Source organism: Pelodiscus sinensis, chromosome 7 (genome assembly GCF_049634645.1).
Source record: "Pelodiscus sinensis isolate JC-2024 chromosome 7, ASM4963464v1, whole genome shotgun sequence".
NCBI lineage: Eukaryota > Metazoa > Chordata > Testudines > Trionychidae > Pelodiscus > Pelodiscus sinensis.
The window spans coordinates 60028224-60051693 of record NC_134717.1 but is presented as its reverse complement, the minus strand read 5'-3'; the positions used below and the strand labels follow the sequence as shown (position 1 = coordinate 60051693).

General features: G+C 42.1%; 1 protein-coding gene across 4 annotated transcripts in view; it reads right to left on the bottom strand.

The window, feature by feature from the left end:
- SPAG16 (sperm associated antigen 16) overlaps positions 1-23470 on the bottom strand; it is a 677765-nt gene that overhangs the window by 553880 nt on the left and 100415 nt on the right. For all 4 annotated transcript variants that reach the window (XM_014575658.3, XM_025186825.2, XM_075933953.1 and 1 more), the window contains one exon: positions 22821-22951. In XM_014575658.3, the coding sequence (XP_014431144.2) occupies positions 22821-22951 (131 nt within the window). The remainder of the gene's footprint in view (positions 1-22820; positions 22952-23470) is intronic.

Genomic DNA, 23470 nt, shown 5'->3' with positions numbered 1-23470 from the left:
GGGCTGTTATTTTGAATGAACTTTGCTGTGTAGACATACCCCCTCTGAATAGCATCTTTCTACAGAAGGATGGACGACTGATGACGACAATTTTATGCTGCAGGTCCACCAGCTCTGGTCCCCCAGTGACTTGCATGGGCTGCCTGAGCTGCTGCAAGGGATGTATCATGAGAGACTGCACTGTTCTTCACAAACACAGCACAGCACAACCCTGCTCTGTTTGAAGGGCAACCAATCCCACCTGCATGCCAAAGACAGGGCATTTGCTCCAGAGGCTCCATATTTGGCAGTGGCCTTGAACATCACCACAGATGGTGGAGAAGTACCAATGCAAGGAAGCACAGAATTTAGTCCTGAATACTTGTAACAAATTATCAAACTACCATTCACTAAAAATGATAGAGTGGATTTCTCAAAATGTTAAAGCATGTTGTAGATAATAAGAGACAGAAACATTAACATTTAGTAATTAAGCAAGTAATTAAGCATTTGTTGTAAATTTCACCAGATGTGAACTATTTAGCATTTTGACAATGTTATAAATTCACATTTGTATTCAGTAATACGCTGATTTTGAAATTTGCACCATTTCAGACAGTAATCTATCACTCTTACTACTGGCAACCTCGGGACAGTCTGGAAAATTCTCAGGTTTGGAACCGGCCATGGAAAGTCAATATTATCTAGCAGCAGTACCAACACTTCCACTACTTACTGGGCTGAAAGAGGACATTTAGGGGTAAATTAGAGCCAAACAACAGAATAGAATGCTGAGAACCAGGATTGGTGGCTATAAAGAAACTTTATGGTACCACCAGAAACTTGGCCACACCTATGAAAAGTGGACATCTGGCTAACTAAAATAATTCAAGATGATGTTTCCAGACCAGAGAGTTCTGGACTAAAGAAGTTTAAAACTTGCAATACTTCAGAAGTTCAGCAAATCTGTGCTATATTTGCTTTTAAACAGAGATCATTTGTTGAAAAAAGTTAAAGATCAACAAAATTACAAAATAGATAAAATCATAGAAATGAAGGGCTGTAAGGAACCTTGAGACATCTACCAGTTCAGCCTTCTCAATGGAGTCAAGACCAGCTAAATGCAAGCCATACCCACTAGGTGTTTGTCTAGTCTGTTTTGAAAAACCTCATGTGATGAAAGCGACAAGGAGTCCTGTGGCACCTTATAAACTAACAGATGTATTGGAGCATAAGCATAAGCTTTCGTGGGCAAAGACCTACTTTGTCTGATGGATGTAATGGAAATTTCCAGAGGTAGGTACAAATAGGCAGGCCAGAATAAGGCTAGAGATAACGAGGTTAATTCAGTCAGGGAGGATGAGGCCCACTTCTAGCAGCTGATCTGGAGATGTGAACACCAAGGCTATGTCTACACTCGTGGCTTCTTGTGCAAGTAATATGCAAAGGAGGCTAAGCGTAGAATATCGCTGAGTCTCATTTGCATACCTAATGAGCCACCATTTTTTTCAGAAGAGGCTCTTGCACAAGAAGGAGCATCTACACTGCCCCTTCTTGCACAAGAAAAACCCTCTTGCGCAATGCTGTTCTTCCTCTCAAGTAGAAGGTGCCTCTTCTGAAAAAAATGGCTCATTAGGTATGCAAATGAGGCTCGGCCATATTCCACGGTTAGCCTCATTTGCATATTACTTGCGCAAGAAGCCGCGAGTGTAGACATAGCCCAAGAGAGGAGAAACTGCTTTTGTAGGTGGCTAGCCATTCAGTCTTTGCTTAATCCTAAACTGATGGTGTCAAATTTGCAGATGAGCTGTAGCTCAGCAGTTTCTCTTTGAAATCTGGTCTTGAAGTTTTTTTGCTGAAGGATGGCTGCCTTTAAATCTGCAACTGTGTATCCAGGGAGACTGAAGTGTTCTCCTACAGGTTTTTGTATATTGCCATTCCTAATATCGGATTTGTGTCCATTTATCCTTTTACGTAGAGACTGTCCAGTTTGGCCAATGTATATAGCAGACGGGCATTGCTGGCCCATATTACATTGGTAGATGTGCAGGTGAATGAACCAGTGATGGTGTGGCTGATCTGGTTAGGTCCTGTGATGGTGTCGCTGGTGTAGATATGTAGGCAGAGTTGGCACCGAGGTTTGTTGCATGGATTGGTTCCTAAGTTAGAGTTACTGTGATGCGGTGTATAGTTGCCGGTGAGAATTTACTTCAGGTTGGCGGGTTGTAGGTGTTGGTCTCTATCTGAGGGGTTGGAGCAAATGCAGTTGTAACTAAGTGCTTGGCTGTAGACAATGGATCGTGTGGTGTGCCTGGGATGGAAGCTAGAGACATGAAGGTAGGCATAGTGGTCCATAGGTTTTCGGTATAGGGTGGTGTTTATGTGACCGTCACTTATTTGCACCGTGGTGTCCAGGAAATGGATCTCTTTTGCCGATCCAGACTAACATGGCTACCCCTCTGATACTTGACACTCAGGTGATGAGGATTCCAAAACCTCCCTTTCAGAGTAGTTGCCCTAACAGTTTTGTAATATCTAACCTAAATCTCCCTTGCAGCAGATTAAACCAATTACCTTGTGTCTTAAAGTTCAGTGGACATGGACAACACTTGATCTTCATCCTCTTTATAATGGCCCTTAACATATCTGGAGACTTCTCAGGTCACTCAATTGTTTTTGTTTTACCTTTTTCTCATAGGTCAGATGTGCTATATTTTTGTTTCACGTGTGGAGTTCTAGTCTGGATGCTCTCCCTTTTGCCTATATCCTTCATAAAGCATGGTATCAGAATTGGATACTGTATCCCAGCTCAAGCCTCACAAGCGTGGAACAAAGCAGAACAATTACCTCCCCAGGTCTTACATATGACACTCCTGCCAATATATCCCAGAATGATCTTAGACTTTTCTTTCCCCACAATTGCATCCCATTGTTGATCCACATTCTATTTGAGATCTACTCTAATGCCTTTTCAGCCATGTTACTGTCTAGCCAGTTATTTCCCACTTTGCAGATATGCTTTTGAGTCTTCCTTCCTAAATGTAGTACTTGGCACTAGTCTTTCTTGAATTTCTTCTAGTTCATTTCAGACCAATTCATCAAGGTTGTTTTGAATTCTAATCCTGTCCTCCAAAGCGTTTGCAACCTCTCCCACTATAGTGTCATCGGCAAATTCTAAGTGTGCTCCACTCCATTAGCCACATCAGTGAAAATCTTTATTGGTACCTAAGAGGTGATATACCCTCCCAATCTGACAATGAACTACTGATGACAATTCTGAGTTTATCAACCAGTTGTGATCTACATGGAAGTATGGTAAGGTGGGAGTACATTTCCCTACTTTGCTTAAGAGATTGTTGTATGTGAATGTACCCAAAGCATCTCTAAAAATCAAGCTATATTGTGTCTACTACTTCCCTCCTATTCACTAGACCAGCAAGCCTATCAAAGAAAGACAATGAAGCTCAATGTTCTAGGCAGTTTTCCTACATGCATATACTTTTGTAGACATGCCTCTGTATGTATTGCAAAAACCATGATATATTCTACATTATAAAATCAAATGTCTTCAGAAGGAAAAAGACATGCAAATGACAGCATTTAGGAAATACCTTAAATCATTAGCACTCATTAATTCTTGTAAAAAATTTTACTGACAACCTTAAAGTTGTACTGATTTGTTTATTTACAGTTATTTTGACAGCTGGTATTATGATGTTGGTTTTTCTGCTTCTTTCTTCACCATAATTTGTGAATGTGATATTATCAAAAATATTTCAAAGTAACAGTGAGCATAGCCATTGATTGCAGGCAGCAAAATCTTTAATTAAAAAGAAATGCAGGGTGAAAAAAAGAAAACCCTATAAATGAGATTTACAATTCAACTCAAATGAGTCAATGCAATGAGCCCCTATGGGGAATACTGTACTGAAACATTAACTAATTTAAATGAGCTGAAAAGCACCCAACTAAATAACTCTTATCTGTGTTCCACTGAAACAGTATTAATTAGTTTTCTTCATAACTCACTACACTACACTCTTTGTGTCTTTAGTATTTTTGTTGTATATACACTACCCTTACAGCTGATATTCTTCTGTATTTTGTAACCTTTCCCTTTTGAAAACAAATACTTTTTATTGTTGCTTTCACTCAGTGCCACATGAAGCCATAAAAAGATAAGGCTGGAAGAGATCCACTAAACAATTTAACATACCCTCATTCAGTATTGTGCTGTACCCTATCTATTCTTGAGCACTGGTCCCTTTCATCCTACCATGCAATGTTATTCAGTCACATAGTTGACCTTGTTATTAGATACTTTTCTCTGGCTCTAGAATATCTCTCTTTTGATTACTTCTCATTAGGGAAGTCTAGACACATTTAAATTAGGCAGCACCTCCAAAGTAACATCTTGTCCCTCCTGCACAAGACTGACAGCACTGATTTAATTATGTCTAATATAGACTGGTTTTGACTCCAGCCCTGGATCTCTCAGCTGTCAGTGACTCTCCAGTTATTGCTTGTATCAGCCCTTCAATGGCCTTGTATTTATCATTTAGCAGTCTTAATATTGTTCCCTACTGCAAGTTTTAATCCTCTTGCTTTGTCATCTTTGCCCAATGAAAATAATTTAATCCCTTTAAATATTTGGATAACATCATATCCCTTTGCCATTTCTTCCATACATGGAACATGGATCTTAATTTCCCATTGCTCTTACTGTGGACATCTTATGTTTCCACAAAGCTTAAACAGATGTCTCTTGTTCTGAGAGGAAAAGAATAGGTAAAACAGATGGTAACCTCAGAAACTACTGTGTACAGGCAGTCCCCCGGTTACGTACAAGATAGGGACTGCAGGTTTGTTCTTAAGTTGAATTTGTATGTAAGTCGGAACTGGTACATATTGCAGGGGAAACTCTAGCCAAACATTTCTCCAGAGCTCAGTTTTATTCTCCCACACCTCACTTCCTCAGTCCTTTATTCTCAAGCTGAGGTGTCTGCTGAGAAAAGCCACTTCGCGTCTTCCTGGTCTGCTGGGGGGAAGCAGCTAGTGCGGGGTTGCCTCACCCCATTTGTAAGTAGGGATCCGATGTAAGTCGGATCCATGTAACCCGGGGACTGCCTGTAGTCACTGTAGAAAAATGCTGACTTTTTAATTTAACCATTCCCCCATGACAAAAATTACGTTTCTCTCATTTTTCCTGTAATTCTTTTTTGAAAGATCTTCATCTTGCTCCCCATACAAAAAAACAAACAAAAATCCCTAGTTGTAATCTTGTGCATTTGAACTTATGTAGTCACACATACAGAATGAAAAGTAACCATCTAGAAAAGAGGACAGGAGAAAGTGATCTAGGGGTTGTTGTGGATCACAAGCTAAAGATGAGACAACAGTGTGACACTGTTGCAAAAAACAAACACCACACCTGATTCTGGGATGCGTTGACAGGAATATTGTGAGCAAGACCCAAGAAGTCATTCTTTTACTCTACTCTGTGCTGACTAGGCCTCAGTTGGAGTATTGTGTCCAATTGTGGGCACCACATCTCAAGAAATGGAGAAAGTCCAGAGAAGAGCAACAAGAATGATTAAAAGTCTAGAAAACATGAGCTGTGAGGGTAGACTGAAAGAATTGGGCTTGTTTAGTTTAGAAAAGAGGAGAATGAGAGGAGACATGATTGCAGTTTTTATGTATCTAAAAGTGTGTTACAAGGAGGGGGAAAAAATTGTTCCTCAGAGGATAGAACAAGAAGCAATGGTCTTAACATCCAGCTTAAGCTTCCCTGGCTGCAATTTAAGAAAAGCTTCCTAATTGTCAGGATAGTTTAACACCAGAATAAATTGCCTATGGAGGTTGTGGAATCCCCATCACTGGAGATATTTAAGAGCAGGTTAGATAGACATCTAATCAGGGATGTTCTTAGAAGGTGCTTGGTCCAGGCATGAGGGCAGGGGCCTGGACTCAATGACCTCTTGACATCCCTTCCAGTTCTAGGATCCTATGATTCACTCGGAGATGTGAAGCTACAGAAAATGAGCTTCCTATTCATTTTATTCAAGCTCTTTTTGGAAAGAGTATTACATTGCAGTAATGAGAAAAGAAAACATTTTTCTTTGCTTAGAAAAATCAGTGTGTGTCAATTGAGGAGTAACTGTCCATCGGACATTTGTCTGGTGTACAATAGCTTTGGGCCTCTGTTGTGAGGATACTGGAGGGTAAGGGAGAAGAACCAGCTGCTTTGAAGGCAGCATGGACAGAGCTCAGTGCTGGGCAGGAGAGCAATAGAGAGCTCCAGCCTGAGGATGGTCAAACTGAGGCCCCAGACACAAAGTAAGGAAAAGTGGCTCAGGGAAACAGAGATGGGGTTGAAAGCTATAAGCATGGCTGCTGCCTAGAGGATCTCTGGGTTGGGACCTCGAGTAATGGGCAAGCCTGTGTCTCCTCACCAGCTTCACACTCATTTGCCAATGAGGAGAGTGGCTGATATCCAGACTGTAATTTTTCCCCTCTGAAAAGGAGCTAGACTTTAGACTACAGTTGGCCAATGAGGCTAGTGGCAGGACTGAAGGTCCCCTGGAAGGGGACCAAGGACCGAGCAGGGAGCAGCTGGACGGCCATGCCCTGAAGAGGACGATGTGGTTTAGGGAGTGGCATAGGTCCCAGAGAAGTAGGGATGACAGCAAGACACCTTTGTTGAAGAGCCAATTCCCAGAATGACCAATTGGAGGCATCATAGTGTTGAATCCCCCACCATTAATCTCCCTATCTCTTTCACTTAATATAAAGGAACCAGCCATTTTGACTTAATTTTCTCTCCAACTGAAATTTGATCAGCCCAATTACTGGGAGTATGTGGCAAGGTTTTCACCTTGAACTAAGTCAAATCTCTTAAGTTGTAGTATAAAGAAAATATTTTACATTTATTTCTCTATTAACTACCTGACATCAGTGCCTTTTATATGTACATGCTTAAAAAAAAATCTTTGTAGTTAAACTTGTATTATAAAACTCAATCACGTTAATGCTGTGTTATGCTTAAGCTGCTGTGTTGGGTAACTGCAATTCCAAGCATCAAACGGTTATGTATTGACCTTTTACCAGGTAACAATACCTGAACTGTCGAGGAAAGGTCTGGATAGTGCAGAACACACATTTTGGGGGTAGATTCAGGACTGGGTGTGTGTTAGGAACTCCCTGCACTAAGGAACCAAAGCTGGTTGAGTAAGTGTTGCTAACAGGACAGAGACACTCAAGGTGTGATGTCCCTGCTGTTTGTAAAGGGGCTCACACAGGGAGCTACAGCAGCAAAGCATTGAGAGAAACCCCAGGTTGCAGAGCAGGTGGTGACAACAACTCAGTTGTCTGGATTGCATCCAGGAATGTGACAAACACAGAAAACGTTGATTTTCGGTACTGCCGTCTATTAACTTTCATGAATATGAATACTCATAACCAGCAATCCCACTCATGATCGTAACTGCACAGATTTCGGTCAGTGACTTTTCCTTATGCAAATTCAAAGTACTAACCCATGTACATTTCCATAATGTCTTACTGCTTGGTCCTGCCATGCAGGGGACTGAACTCGATAACCTTGTGAAATCTCTTCCAGTTCTATAATCTACACTTCTCCTCTTTCAGAGATAGGGATAATAGTAATTTCTAACTTTACACTGTAGCCCAAAGTGAGGTTTAGGTTAAGTGAATTGAGTATTGCTTTCAATACCTGTAGCAAGTTACATCACCTTGACTCATCAAACCTTTAGCCCCCCACCCCCAGCTGTGCTGTGATTTTAGTGCAATCTCTCTTCTCTAACCCTAGCTTTCCTTCTCAATGTGCAGCTGTTCCTTCTCACAATAAAATCTTCCTATCTATTTGGAGGTTAGCCAAGTGGTTGTTTCAATTCCCAAGGGTACTACTTGGTGACAGCTGTAGTCCATCGACTGTCAATGAGCATAACTTCGTGCCCAGCCGATCATATTTTCCTGTACCTTATTCCAGTCTGCTGCTTGACCGCTTCACTGAGGACTCAGTTTGAAATTCATCTTTCAATTGCCTTCTCTGTGACAGACAATTGTTGCTCCTCTGTTTTAGTCAGTGCCTGCGTTTCACTGCTGTAAAACATTGCCAGCAATACTGGTGAGCTGAAGGGGTTGGGGCCTGTTGCCTTTATTTTTCCCCACTGGAGTGCATCCCTAATGGAATTGCATGAGCCCTAACCAGCTTTCTTTGTAAGACTTCACATTCCTGATGGTGATACATACTTTCTTGGCTTAAATAAATGCATCGTTCAACTTCTATTTGTTCTCCCCTCACTATTGTTTAGGTTTTTAGCAAAGCCTCAGATTATCAATTTTGTTTTAGAGCAGTTCCTTTTCAGTCTGACTTGGCCGTTTTGTGTTGAGTTAAACTACAGAAAGTTTTGGGAGAAGGTTTTCAGCTATCGACACAAAATTATCCATGAATCAGAAGTGATTTCACTGCTCTTCATTGATGGTTGTTGCACCTTTCCAATCCATCTGCCTCATTACCATTTCTGTGAAACAGTGTCTCCTTGCGTCACACTTCTTATGATTGGGATGAGAAGGGGAGTAACAGAGTTATAGCTGTAGTGCAGTCAGTTTTCTTCTTTTGGTAGTTTGATGTAGTTTGTGTTGGTGCCCTGCTCTGAGCCATCTTTCAGCACTGCATTGAACTCTACACTGCCAAATGCTCTCTCCCCCCCCCCCCCCCCCATCATTAACAAAGGCAATGCATAAAGGGAACACACCAATAAGCTAAGTATGTTAGTAAATATGTATAATTTATGGTTTGTATTCAATATTCATGTAGTAGTAGTAGGAGTAATTTCTCTCGTCATGTATTCCATAGATAAAAACAGAGGTATTCTTCAGATCAGAACCCCATTCAACAGTATTTTATGGACAATGTATTATATGCCAACTAATAAAGGACACTGTTTTTGTTTCAGTGAACTGGGAGTAGCTACAAGAGGCAACCAATGGAAGATGAATTTAGATTTTCAAAATAGGGATCCAACTGAGAGAATTTTAACAGATCTGCAATCATTGCCTTGGGGCACAAAACTTACACAAGGGTAGAAGTACCAGATTTTGCACTTGTTTCCCCATTTAAGCATTCATAACTGAGGCTGTGCGCTAAGATGGCAACCCCCAGAATTAGACTATCACCCTTGAAGAAAACTTCCTCTGGATGGAAACATATGTTCTTTCACTATGTGTCAAGTACAGAGGCTTACTCCAGGATCCAAAAGGAAACTAGCAGTAGACCTAAGAGTCTCTGATAGGGGAAAAGAATAGTATTGAAATTAAAGTATGGGTCTATTATAAACCATCAAATCAAGAGCAAGTGAGTGAGGCATTCTACTATCAGATAACATTAATAGTATTAATGTGGGATTTTAACTTACCTGATATTTGTTGGGAGACTATTTCAGAAAAACAGCAACTTGTAGGGCACAGCATGTGTAGGCAACAGCTTTCTGATTCAAAACACTGAGAAAACAACCAAAGGATCAACAACCATTTTCGATCTGTTAACCATCAGGGATGAATTAGTTGAAGGTGGTCAGGAACTTTGGAGGAAGTGATCATGATCTCTTAGTATTCGACAAGGCAAATTTAAATCAACTCAGAAGGCAAGATATCCCAGAAAGACTAATTAGGAAGGAAAAAAAATCTGAAGGGGGCTGGTAATTCCTAAAAGATTTAATACTTGCTGGTACTGAAGACACTGCCTCCACCAATGGACCATTTTAAGTTTTCCCCCTGCTTCGACATTAGCTGTGGACCCCTGAAGCATCTATCTACTGCAAGACAAAATTGTTTCATACAAAGAATAACTGCTGCAAAATCTTGATATTACTGTTGACATGAGGACTTTCTTCCGCTTTTGACAGAGCCACGTCTTTTGCTGCTTTTAAGGATACGTGCGCCAATTCATTCCTGCAAACAGGATTACTAAAAATGACATCCATATCCTACAGTTCATCTTCGGTAAGTGCTTTAAGAGCCTTTCTACTTATCACTTGTTCCTCTTCAATCCTGTTCAAAGCACACACTTAGCCTCTGCATTGGCCATTGCCTCCACTTTCCCTTCCATTAGTGCCTCTCTGAAGCAATCTACAAACTCCAGCTGAACCACACAATTCACCATACTAAAATTAGTATTTGTTTGCTGCTTTTACATTTGGACACAACACATTACATATGTTTTCAGCATAGAACTCAATGTGATACCAAACGTCATATGCCAGGCACCCATGGGTCAATGCACTCACCTTATTTCTACGCAACATTCTTTGGAAGAGTAACCGCTTCATACAGCTTGTCACCTGTTGTGTGTTAAAATGGTGCTTCAAGAATGCCTTTCTGGACACACATGGTTTCACGATGCATACTGTGGGATCTAGCATAAGGCTAGTTTTGCCTACTGCTGGTGGTATCATCAACTTTTTTCTGGTGCTTCATGTACTTCCTCGCCAACTTGACCAAAGTCAGTTTAGGCATGTACTACTAAAAGCATGCAAGGTGCCAGCATGCATTGTGTTTAATCAAATTCTCCACAGTGGTGTTCTCCAAAGTTTCAGCTACTAGCTGATACTGTCTCCCCATTGATGCATTAAAAAAAAAAATCAAAATGAATGTGAAACAAAGGACTTTGGATTAATTTACTATTGAAATAATTATATATTAGGTAACTAAGTACAGCATCTGAAGAAGTGGGCTGTGCCCATGGAAGCTCATGATACCATCTACATGTTTTGTTAGTCTTTAAAGTGCTACCAGACTATTTGTTGTTTTAACTGTATTAACTACATACTGTTTGCTGGTGGATTCCAGGAATTTCTTGCTGATGTATTGAGACATTGGTTAAGATAAGTTTTAGAATAATAAACGCATCTATAATCCATGTCACTTAACAGCTTTTTTTTTGCTGATGGAAAAATCAGCTTGAAGCACTCCTTCCATTTATGTGATCTACTATTTAAAAAACAGGTCTCATGTTCTGACCCTTAACAGTATTGTCAGTAGACAAAAAAAGTTCACTTTGTGAGGGCTACACATTTGACCGGACTGTGCTAAAGCATAATACACACATTGATTTTTTGCTACATAACTGTTCTGGGGCTGTTATGTTTAGTACCACTCTGTTTGTAGGAGAAAGAAGCTTTGGAATGATGCCCGACTTGAGCCATTTCTGGCCATACTGTATTATCAACAAGAAAATTGGGCTGGAAAATTGACACTGCAAAGCATCAAAATAAATTCTATTTCTGTGGATATTTAATCATTTACTTGCCCACAAAAGTTATACAATCCCTGACCGCATAGAAAACTTTCCCAATAGTCTTACAAGCCTATTGATCTGAGAATATACTTCTAACAGCTATACAATTTTCAGAAAGAAAGGTGCCCAAAAAGTTGACTGTGTCCCTTTAATAATATGTTAAAACAGTCTGATTAAAAAAAAAAGTGACTGGATTTACCTAGGTCCCCATGAAGATATTCAAGCACAACAGAAATGAATGTAATACATTCAAATCTTTTTGAAATTGGATACATCCATAACGAGGACACTGAAATGCCTATGAGAAGATAAGCACCTTGATAAAGTTTTATCAAACTGCAGTAATCTGGGACCTAAAAAGTTATGGCAGTATGTTTTAGAAAAACAGGATTACTGGACAGTCAGAGATTTTTGCCCACTTTAAGGTTTGCTGTCTTATTAGAAAAAAAATTACAAAATTCCCACTCAACAGAAAGGGTTACATGCTTGTTGCATAATGTTTAATACTGTTTATAATGAGTAAGCTTGACCTCAACAGCAAGCCCAGTACAAGTACAGGTTGGGACCTGACCAGTGCTGAACCAGAGAATTTGCTGGACCACAGGAGGTCAATATTGTCCAGCAGCATTACCAACCCTTCCACTACCTACTGGGCTGCTAGAGGACATTAGAGCTAAATAACAGCACAGAACACAGAGCCAGGACTGGTGGCTGTAAAACTTTATGGGATCGCGGGAAACCTGGCTAGTTGTCCAACTTGTGGCACGTGAAGCAATGGCTCTAACTCATGGTGGATAATCAGCTGAATACAAATACCCAGCGTGACCCTGTGCCTGAAAGCGCTAATGTGATCCTGGGATGCATAAATAAGTAGGAGTAGAGATATTTTACCTCTTTTTGGCATGTGACCCGCTGGAATACTGTGTCCAGTTCTGATGTCAACAAATCAAGAAGGATGTTGATAAATTGGAAAGAGTTCTGCCAACAGCAAGAAGGCTTAGAAAAATATGCTTTGCTAGTGTACGCTCAAGGAACTCAAAGCTTCTCTTGGCTTTGTTAAGCTACAGGGGTGACTTGTTTACAGTCTATGGCTACGTCTAAACTGGCATGATTTTCCACAAATGCTTTTAACGGAAAAGTTTTTTTGTTAAAAGCGTTTGCAGAAGAGAGCGTCTAGATTGGCATGGACGCTTTTCCACAAAGATCCAAATGGATTCTCCATCACTGATCATTTTTAAATCAAGATGGGTTGTGTTCTTCCCAAAAAGGTCTGCTCTAGGCATTATTTGGGAAAAATTATGGCCTGTGTTCCACAGGAGATCAGAGCAAATGACAACAAAGGACCCATTTGGCCTTGGAATCTATGAAAACAAGTTATGTTCACAGACATACACCGAGTATGCAATAAAATAAATGTAACATGGTTATGTAGCCATGTACCATGGTGATAGGCAACATGTAAAACTCTAAATAGAATACGAGGAGGACCGAGCTCTAGCTACAGCCTCCTGATGGTTGGCAAAATATAGTATTCAATTCAGAAATACACAAACCTAGTATCATTAATTATATGGGGTCAGTCAGTCTTATGCTGAAGTGTAGTTCTCTTAACTTCAACAGGGTAAGAGCAGTGTGGAACAGTGCAGTGGGGAAATCAGACCCATACTTGGTACAAATCAATACATCAAACCAATCCAGCAGCTAGTTCATTGAACCGCCAGATGATCACTATTCAAAAGTCAAGTTCAGCAATTAGACCGGGGGTGGGGAACCATTTCTGGGGCCGGGGCTGCTGACCCACAGAGAAGTCAGTTTAGGGGCCCCACACACAATTGGAGGAAAAAAGCCTCACAGACTCAGAAGGAGAAAGACACTCCCCAAATTCCCCTCACAAACCAGAGGGTAGAGGGGTCGAGGCCAGTAGATTGTGGGCTCCAGCCCTTGCAGGGGGATGGCCAAGGACCTGGAGTGCCAGTGCAGGCTCCCTAATGCTGGGGAGGGTCAAATCCAGACAAGCCAGGGGCTGCATCCCCACCCCTAAATTAGACAGTTGCCAGATATTCCTATTCTAGAAGAGTGATAGAAATGTAGCCGTGTTAGTCTGGGGTAGTTGAAGCAAAATGCAGGACAATGTAGCACTTTAAAGACTAACAAGATGGTTTATTAGATGATGAGCTTTCGTGGGCCAGACCCACTTCCTCAGATCAAATAGTGGAAGAAAGTAGTCACAACCATATATACCAAAGGATACAATTTAAAAAAATGAACAAATATGAAAAGGACAAATCACATTGCAGAACAGAAGGGGGATGCGGGGGGGTGGGAAGGGGGAGGAAGGAAGGTAAGTGTCTGTGAATTGCTGATATTAAAGGTAGGGAGAGTGGGATGTTTGTGAGTTAATGGTATTACAGGTGATAATTGGGGAAACTGTCTTGGTAATGGGTGAGAAAGTTCAAAGACTTGTTAAGTCCTTGTTGGCAAGTGTCGAATTTTAACATGAATGACAATTCAGAGGATTCCCTTTCAAGTGCAGATATAAAAGGTCTTTGTAACAGAATGCAGGTGGCTAAGTCATTGAGAGAGTGTCCTTTCTGGTTAAAGTGGCAAGAAACTGTTTTCTCTTTGTGATCTTGTCTGATATCTGTTTTGTGGGCATTAATCCTTTGGCGAAGTGTCTGAGATGTTTGTCCAATGTACATAGCAGACGGACACTTTCGAAAGTGTCCGTCTGCTATGTACATTGGACAAACATCTCAGACACTTCGCCAAAGGATTAATGCCCACAAAACAGATATCAGACAAGATCACAAAGAGAAAACAGTTTCTTGCCACTTTAACCAGAAAGGACACTCTCTCAATGACTTAGCCACCTGCATTCTGTTATAAAGACCTTTTATATCTGCACTTGAAAGGGAATCCTCTGAACTGTCATTCATGTTAAAATTCGACACTTGCCAACAAGGACTTAACAAGTCTTTGAACTTTCTCACCCATTACCAAGACAGTTTCCCCAATTATCACCTGTAATACCATTAACTCACAAACATCCCACTCTCCCTACCTTTAATATCAGCAATTCACAGACACTTACCTTCCTTCCTCCCCCTTCCCACCCCCCCCGCATCCCCCTTCTGTTCTGCAATGTGATTTGTCCTTTTCATATTTGTTCATTTTTTTAAATTGTATCCTTTGGTATATATGGTTGTGACTACTTTCTTCCACTATTTGATCTGAGGAAGTGGGTCTGGCCCACGAAAGCTCATCATCTAATAAACCATCTTGTTAGTCTTTAAAGTGCTACATTGTCCTGCATTTTGCTATTCTAGAAGGACAGGGGAGAAGGCAAAGTTGCACGTCCTCAGAGAGGCAACTTGTTCCTTCCACAGTGGAACATCCATCCCATTCAATGCTACGGAGCAGAGGCTGAGATGCGCAGCCACAACTCTGCCCTCTTTGAAAAGGTAGTCTAGGAGTTGTCTTTACCACTCTCTCTGATGCTGATAAGCGTCATTCAACAATGCTGCCAACTTCCTCACAATACAACCTTTCTATCTGTCCAATTATATTACACCGCTTCCTGCCATACATGTAAACTTATAGAAATCCAGGTCAGGGTATACATATTTGGATATTTTCTCTCTAAAGACCTATGGGAGTGTGTACTCTGAACTCTTAGCTCAAAATAAGCAACACCATTTGAGCTATGCAAATTGTGTAGCTTATTTCTATTGTATTTCGAAATAGCTTATTTTGTAATTGAGTAGTCTACACAGCGCCAAATTTTGAAATAAATGGCTATTTTGAAACATCCCTTAATCATCGTGGAATGAAGTTTACAGAAACGTCGGAATAGCATGCTCATTATTTCAAATGATATTTCAAAATACCTGGCACGCTGTCAAGATGCAGAATAGCTAATTCGGGATACCGAGAAGTATCCAGAAATAGCGCTGCACTGTAGACGTACCCTATGGCAGCTGCTGCAGTTGAAGTATTACTCTAACATCAATGGCAGAAAACCTTAGGCTGCCATGGCAAGGCTTTAAAGTAAAAATGTAGCCACAGGAGTATGGGGAGTAGCTACCTGCACTGGGAGCCTGTTTACACTGGTGTTTTACAAGTGCTGTACTAACTGCACTCGGGGTTGATTACTCTCCCTCCCCCCTCCCCCCGCCTCCACACACACAACCCTGAGCCAGAAAGTTGCAGCACAGTAAAGTGGCAATGTAGACGTAGCCTTTGTTTAGAATGTTCAGACAACGAAAAGCCTGAACAGAGTTCGCTCAAACACTTGAATTTCATGGATAAAACCCATGAGACGCATCCACCCAAAACATATTTAGGGATAAGTTATGTATAACTGAAATGCCATTGCTATTGTGCAGTATTATAAAAAGTCCAAGTTAAAGCCTTATATGACTGGACTTCAATGAAATGTTAGGGATCCATGTGCTTGTTGTTTTACCATTTTGTGCCAGTATTAATATGTGCACAACATAGTCAAGTAAACTGATTACAGAAAAGGAAAGCCTGAAGGCATTATCAAATTAATTTGCAATTTATGTAGTATAGCATGAAAAAGTGCTTTACACTAATAATTACAAAGCAATCAGTGGCAAAACTAATTAAAATAATATAGACGATCTTATGCATATTTTTTTTTGGAGTGGCATCTTTATATGAAAGGTACTCAGATAATTCCATTCTGTAATGCAAAGTATTTCAAGAGTAAGTCACTTAAGTACGATGTATTTTTATTTTTGTTATGGTATTTTCCCCTTTTTATTGTATCATATATAGAAAACTTTAGTTCTGATAAAACATCATTCAACAGCACTCTCGACGTCCCCAAAACACAACTTTCCTACATTATTGGTAAGCTGTATGCATGCTGACTCAGATATACATGCACCCTTGATTTAATCATCTTTGTTCTCTTCACTCTTTCCAAAGAAAGATCATATTTTCTTATGACTCTCTACATGCAGAAATTTGCTGTCAGGTAGAAGACAACGTAAATGATGGCAGCTGAAATCAAAGTAAAGCCCCTTGGATATAAATTCCACTTTATGCCTGTGTCTAATGAAATGGATAGTGTTAAACAGATATAGTGAAAGTATTCCAGTGCTCTTGGCTGAGTGATATTCAGACACGGATTTGATTGCATTGGTTATGCCTTTCCACAGAACAAGGCAGAACACAAGAAAGTGCATCTGAAAGCCAGCATAGCAGAACAGCCTCTCATCTACTATATAAGTGAGAGTTTGTCTGTCCATTTGTCTATTCCCCTCCTCCCCCCAAGAACTCCTCCTAAATTAGAAGACCATTAAATTTGGTAGGCAACTTCCTGTCATCATAACAAAGCAAGGTAGGGTTTTCATTATGCCAGGAAAATGGGAAGTGCCTGGACCGGGATTGTTTTCTATAACAGAAAGGGAGAGGTCTGATAGGAGGGAGAGTTATGCTTTACAATGACCACTGGGGGCACCAAGCATGAGGAGAGGAAAAGGACAGTTATACTACAGAGTGACAGGAAGGCAAGGAGATGACCATGCCAGGAAGACAGTGGCCAGTGGAGGACAGAGCTATCCATGACCAGGAATATGGAGACGTGGCCCCTGCGCCCCAAAACCCTCACTCCCAGCCACATCACTGAATGGGAGGGGCCACAGCCAGCTCTCTTTCCCCTCCTGCACTGCAATTCCCTCAGAAGCACTACCGAGGCCAGGTGGTGCAGCTCTGCCTCACTCCCACCACCTCCATTCCTGGAAAATACTAGGGGAGAAGTGCTTAGCCCTCCATAGTAATTTGACTTTACTTTTTCCTGGAGAACTTTTTGCAATGAAGGGTCTCCTGACACCTGAAGTGATTACAACTGTGGGGGAGCCATAGCAGGCAGACTTCCTTCCACCCCCATTCTCCCAAGGAGAGTTGCAGCCATGTCAAAATACCAGGAAGTGCCATACATAATGTAGTGTGGCAGAACTCCAGCTTTGTAAGAAGGGATGCTGTGCTTCTAGGCAATTAGTGCTTGCCTCAGAGGCTCATTGTGACCCCCACGGTAGCTTCTCCCCCTTTCTGGAGTCAAGAGTCACAGCCTACAAGCTTCATAATAGGCCACTCAAGGGGCTTGGCGTGATACCCCTCCAAGTCTTCCCTCTTGGGGTGGTGTGTGTGGGGTGAGGAGGGGCAGGCCCACCCTCTACTCTGGGTACTAGTGCAGAGATCCTAATGGCTTGTCAACAGGTAATTTTTTTCTTCACTTACAGAACTATAGCCCTTCCCTAGGCCACTCCCCCAAACAGCTCCTCCTAGCACCTCTTTCCTGGTATCTACCCATGCTCAGCCTCCCAGCTCTTCTGCCACGCATCACCTTACTTCCAGCCCCTCACACACCACTCAGTCTAAGGAGGAGCCTTTTAAACTAATCCCAGCAGGTTCTCAATGGACTGCAAATGTCCCCATTGGAAGCAATGAAGAGAGGCAGGCTAACAAATCCTTAACTGGCTCCAGGTGTCTTACGGTGCCCGCCTGATTTACTTTGTTCTAGTCCATTCCTGAATGTGCTGGAGCAGCCCCTACCCTTCTCACCCAGGGCACAGAAAGCTATTCATCCAATGGCCAGTATTTACCTTCTATGAAACTAGCACAGCCAACTGATCTAGGTCTGTCGCATGAAGATTAAATAGAGCAATGCTAAATAGATAGTCAAAGTATCAAAACACTCTTGCTAATTTTGAACATGTACATGGCACCAGGGCAGGGCTGGCCTTACCGTGAAGCAAACTGAGGCAGACTGTGGGGGGGGGGGATGCCACTAGGATCCAGAGTGTAGAAAATTGTATCTCTATTCTCTCTGCTCTAGATGCACAGAGATGGTGGAGTGCTGTGTGGAGGAAGGAGGGCACAAGAGACATAACAGGCAGGCGGGCGAAAAGGGAGTATGGGGGCATCATTGGAGCTCCCCACCTCAGGTGCCAAAGTGTTGTGGGCCGGCCCTGCACCAGGACCTGATAAAATGTATCCTAGAATACTCAAGGAGCTGATAGAGGAGTTCTTAGAAAAAAGTCACTGAAGTCAGCAGTGTAGCCAGATGTGGCCCCTTATCCCCCCATTTATTCTTTCATCTGCAGTTTGCTGCTCAGTTGCTGCGGTCTAGATAGTTCCTGTTATGCTGAAAAATCCCCATGATGTTAGATGCCTGCTAAAAGTCACAGTGCATTAATAGAATCAATTGTATTCATGCTTATGAATATGTAACCTGTTGATACATGAAGTGCATGAGGAAGTATGAGTGAGAACCCACCAATCAAAGCAGCATGGCATGTATTATGATTAAGAAAAACTAGAAAGTGCATAAATGTGTGACGGGCAACCAGGAGGAGTTCTCTTTTCCTTGGTAACAGCACACCAAGCTTAGGACCAGACCGGAAGCAGTAGAGCCCTTGCAGCTCCAAGGGGACTCATGTCACCCTGCAGCCGATGTTCATGGAGCTGTTGCCTGGCCGCCTCAGCTGCCTGCAGAATGTAAACTAACTCACCACGCTTGCAGCTTGCCTCCAAACTGTCGGCAGGAATGTGATGTGCGTGTGACTATTGCCTTACCATTAAGAATCTGTACCAATAAACAAGCTGGAGTGTTGCTCCAGTTCACCCTTTGACTGGGCTTATTCCTTGGCTGATTCTAAGGGCAGGTAACAGGGAGAGATAGCAGAGACAAGAAAAGGGGAAATATGGTGTCCATCTATAAAAAAGGGAAAGAAGAACAACTCAGAAAACTACAGACTAGTCAGCTTTAACTTCTGTACCAGGGAAGATACTGAACAAGTAATTAAGGAATTCATCTGCAAACATCTGGATAGTAAGGTGATAAGTAACAGCCCCCATGGATTTGTAAAGAACAACTCATGTCAAACTAATTGGATAGGTTCATAGGTTAACTAGTCTTGTGGATAAGGGAGAAGAGGAGGATGTGGTATACCTAGACTTTAGTGATATGGTCTCACGTGACCTTATCAATAAGCTAGGTTTGATGAATCAGACTATAGCATTGACCTTTTCTTTCTTCAAAACTAGAGATGAAAACAAGTGCAGCAGACCAGTGAGCCTTTGCGGATCTCAGTGCAGGATTGGGGCCTTAATGTGTCATTTCAGAATGAGGGGGATGTTCACACTTTCTGCAGCCATGTCAATGCACCTGACTCTTTTAGGAGATTAAAAAACAGTCTTCTGTGGAAGCCACTCATAGTAAATAGGGAAACCTAGTCTAATGAGATAAAGAGGAGTTAATCCTTGGAGAAAAATCTATCTTTGATCCCCCCAAGAAACCTAGATAATCTCACTAAATCCTTTATATTTGCTTTTCTTAATTATCTGTAAAGTCATAGGCCAACATATGGCATAGCTATTTAAAGAACAACTCTTCATAGTACAGAGTACCATGCAGGGCTAAAAGGATTTAGATGCTCCCATTATATATAAACAGGAATATACGCTGTCTTTTTAAAAGAGTATATGTAGTTACAGTTAGGGGTTTAGATGGTCTCCCCAACCCAGGAGGCATTAATACCAAGCTCAGTCTGTTCAAGCCCTTTCCTCAGGCTCCCATTTGCCCTGACAACCTTTAGTGACCCTCAAAATAAAACAGTTCAACGTAAACCCAAAAGCTTCTTTCTTCCTGACCTAGAGGCTCCCCTCCCAGAGCTTCTCTGCCTCATGGCCTACTACAAGAATCAAGCGTTTTCCACTGAATCCCACCACCCTCCCTTCCAGATGGTCTAGGAATCACATGCTCATTAAGCAGTCAGCTCGTCCCTTTCTAGAGGGATCTGATAGCACCCACAGAGTCAGTGTGTGGCGTTTCGGGCCATAGCACTCACAGGGAAAAACTGGTGGGTGCTCAAGCAGGTCCCCACATCAGCACTTCCCCCTCCCTCCTGCAGGAATCAGCTGTTTTATGGCATTTGGGAGGCTGGAGAGGAGTGAGGGGCAGGATGCAGCACGCTCCAGGGAGGGGGTGAAACTGGGCAGGAGGAGGCAGGATGTGAATGTGGCCTTGGGGAAAGGGGCAGGCTTTGGGGCACGGCCAGGGGTTGAGCACCCCCTGGCACAAAGGGAAGTTGGCACCTGCGAGATCTGCTTCCTAACAGAGCTGGCTGGCCTTGGTGCCCTCCACAGCTTAAGGGAAAGAATCAAATGTATGCTTTACATAATATTGCACAATACATCTTATACTTCTGCAAATGGACCACTTTGCCTTCCAATGTGCTCAGCAGGGTATGAGATAAGAACTGCGTCCCCCTAAAATCCTAACTATACACTTGTGGGCCAAGAATATTGGTAATTCCCCTATCAGGCTGCACAGAAGTGAAACACAGTCCTGCCCAGCTGTCTTCCCTCACTGGATCAGAGGCCCCAATCAATATGCTACACCACAGAAAAGACCTTAAAAACAACCATACTGGGTTATACCATCTAGCCCAGTATCCCCTTTTCCACCACTGGCCAATTCCAGGTAATGACCCGAACAGGTAATTATCACATCATTGATAACCTACAGTATGGGGTAGATGCAGTCAATCATTCCTGTGCCAAAACCAAGCCAATAAAAAAAATGAGGCAGAAATTTCAAGTACTATGCTGAAATGTGTCAGAATGGTTTAGCAGTCATCCTAATAGCAAATAAGAATTTCAAACATTTTCAGATTTTTGAAAAATTGTTCCCAGTTCCACAAACAAGAACATTTTGATCACCACAAAACTCCTTTTGTTACCAACATTTCATGCAGTTCTGCTTCCTGTATATTGCTTACACACACAGAGAGAGAGAGAGAGAGAGAGAACAGAAACTATATTAGAAGTTTGTCCAGTTTTTCCCCAGACACCGATTATTGGAAAGGGCTGCAACTGACAATTGAGAAACCACATTACCTAAAATGTAAGATCTAAGCAATAAAAGATCTAAGAAATTAATTAGCTTTGGAGAAAACATCTTCAATTTAATTTCACAAAGTTTTGTTGAATGAGGAAGGACCATTTTTCTTTAGGCTGATAAGTTTAGTAGCATTGAACTTGCCATCTGGCCACAGTGGGGATAATACAAAGCTATTTCAAAAGATCTATAAATAGCAAACCCACATCTGGGTGGGTTTCACACATGCATTAACAAAGAAACACCTTAATAAACTCAGAACTCTGAACTTTGAAAATGTGTTACAGCTAGCAGCAAAGATGACTTTCATGTTTACTCTTCCTCAGCCAAATGGCTAACACTTAAAGTGTGCAATAGCTTGTAAACTAGGACATCTAAATTTAAAACTTGATTTTTTGACCCAAGGAAATGAGCTGCACACACCACATTTTTTTAAATCAGCCTACTAGAACCTCAAGCTTAGATGAGTGTCACCATCGTATCTATTTTTCCTTATTTATTCATCATAAAGGCCAATTTCCAATATTATTTGAGTCTGACAATATGTACTTCTACCATCCACAGATTTTTCCATGCCAAACTTTAAGCTATTTTAGTAACTATATTGAGAATGTTGGCCCATCACATATGCTTCTCACCTGGTTTGAAAATCCACTAGGACTAAGACTACAGAGGGGAAAAGGACATTGTCACAAATATGCTATATTCTCATGGCCAGAATCTGTTCTCAGTTACATCAACTAGTAAAAACTTCTATCCGGAGGAACTCACTAGAGTCAATTACTTGATTTTAAATTACTGCCATAATTTACTCTGGTATAAAATTAACTGCATGGGAATCTCAGAGCAAGTGCTCTGTACATTTTATAGGCCTCTATATAGGATTAGGACTGTAAATCAAGGACTCACAATCCACTTGGCCTGTGCAGTGCCTTTGACGATTGTTTAGGGTAGTGGTCCCCAACCTTTTGGGGATGCCGTGCGCCCGGAGGCGGGGCCACTCGTGCCAGGCACCCAGGGGTGGGGGGCACTCACGAGCCGCATGCCCGGTGCCGGCACCACCCATGCGCCGCACTCCCAGGGCCAGCGCCGCTCCTGTGCCACACGACCAGGGGTGGGGCTGCCCATACACCAGGCGCCTGGGGCCGGCGCTGTTCCTGTGCCATGCGCCCAGGGCCGGAACAGCCCATGAGCTGCATGCCCGGGGCCAGCGCCACTCCTGTGCCGTGCACCCATGCGCCAGCAGCTCCCATGCGCCCCATGCCTGAGGCTGACGCCGCTGTTGTGCCGTGTGCCCAGGGGCAAGGACGCCTATACGCCGCATGCCCGGGGCCGGCACAGCCCATCCACCGTGCCTGGGGTCAGGGCCGCCCATGTGCTGCACACCTGGGGCTGGCGCCAATCACTCGGCAGGCACACAAGTGGCCCGGCGGGCACCATGGCACCCGCAGGCACCGCGTTGGGGATCACTGCTTTAGGGCATTTAACAAGAATAGTTCTTTCACCACTTCCAACAGATTTCTCTCTATAACCATTAGATAGAAGAGACTCAATATTTATACAATGATAAACTAAATATATTAAGGTTCCTACCAGCTGACTGCGAGATTATGGACTTTCAAAGTGTTGCTCAACCGGTATACTGCAGATTTCAATGGTCGGATACATTCCTTCGCTCGAGCAAGGTAAGGATTCACTTGAGCATCTTTAGGAAATTCTGAATCCTGGGGGCAGGGAAAAGAGATTTAATTCTTAAGATCACTGCACAAGTTTGTATGACACAAGTTTGTATGACAAATTATTTATCAGTTTATTTTTGCAATAGTATAGTTTTGTCTATTTTTCCATTACTCACTACTGGTTCTTCAGTGCTCCTTCTAGTAAAATGCAGTCTGCCTGCAAACATCCTGCAAACTTAAAGCTAAGTACAGGCATGCTCGCAGAACAGGTGTTTATAAAATAATAACTCTGAGTACACTCAAAGACCTCATTATTTGCTCTTTTAAATGTGTGTTCCATGGAGTGTATTTCTGAAGCACTATTACTTGGTAAAAATAGCCCAAACCCCTTCCTTCTCTAAATCTGAAGGCTGCATGTACACCACTCAACACAGCAGGAAGTTTTCAAAGGATAATGCAAACGTACACTGTAAATACGATGAAATACAATGGAAAATGATGACCTAGTTCTGCTGTCATCTATATCCAGGCAACTACACTGAAATTTGTGGGGGGGAGTTACCG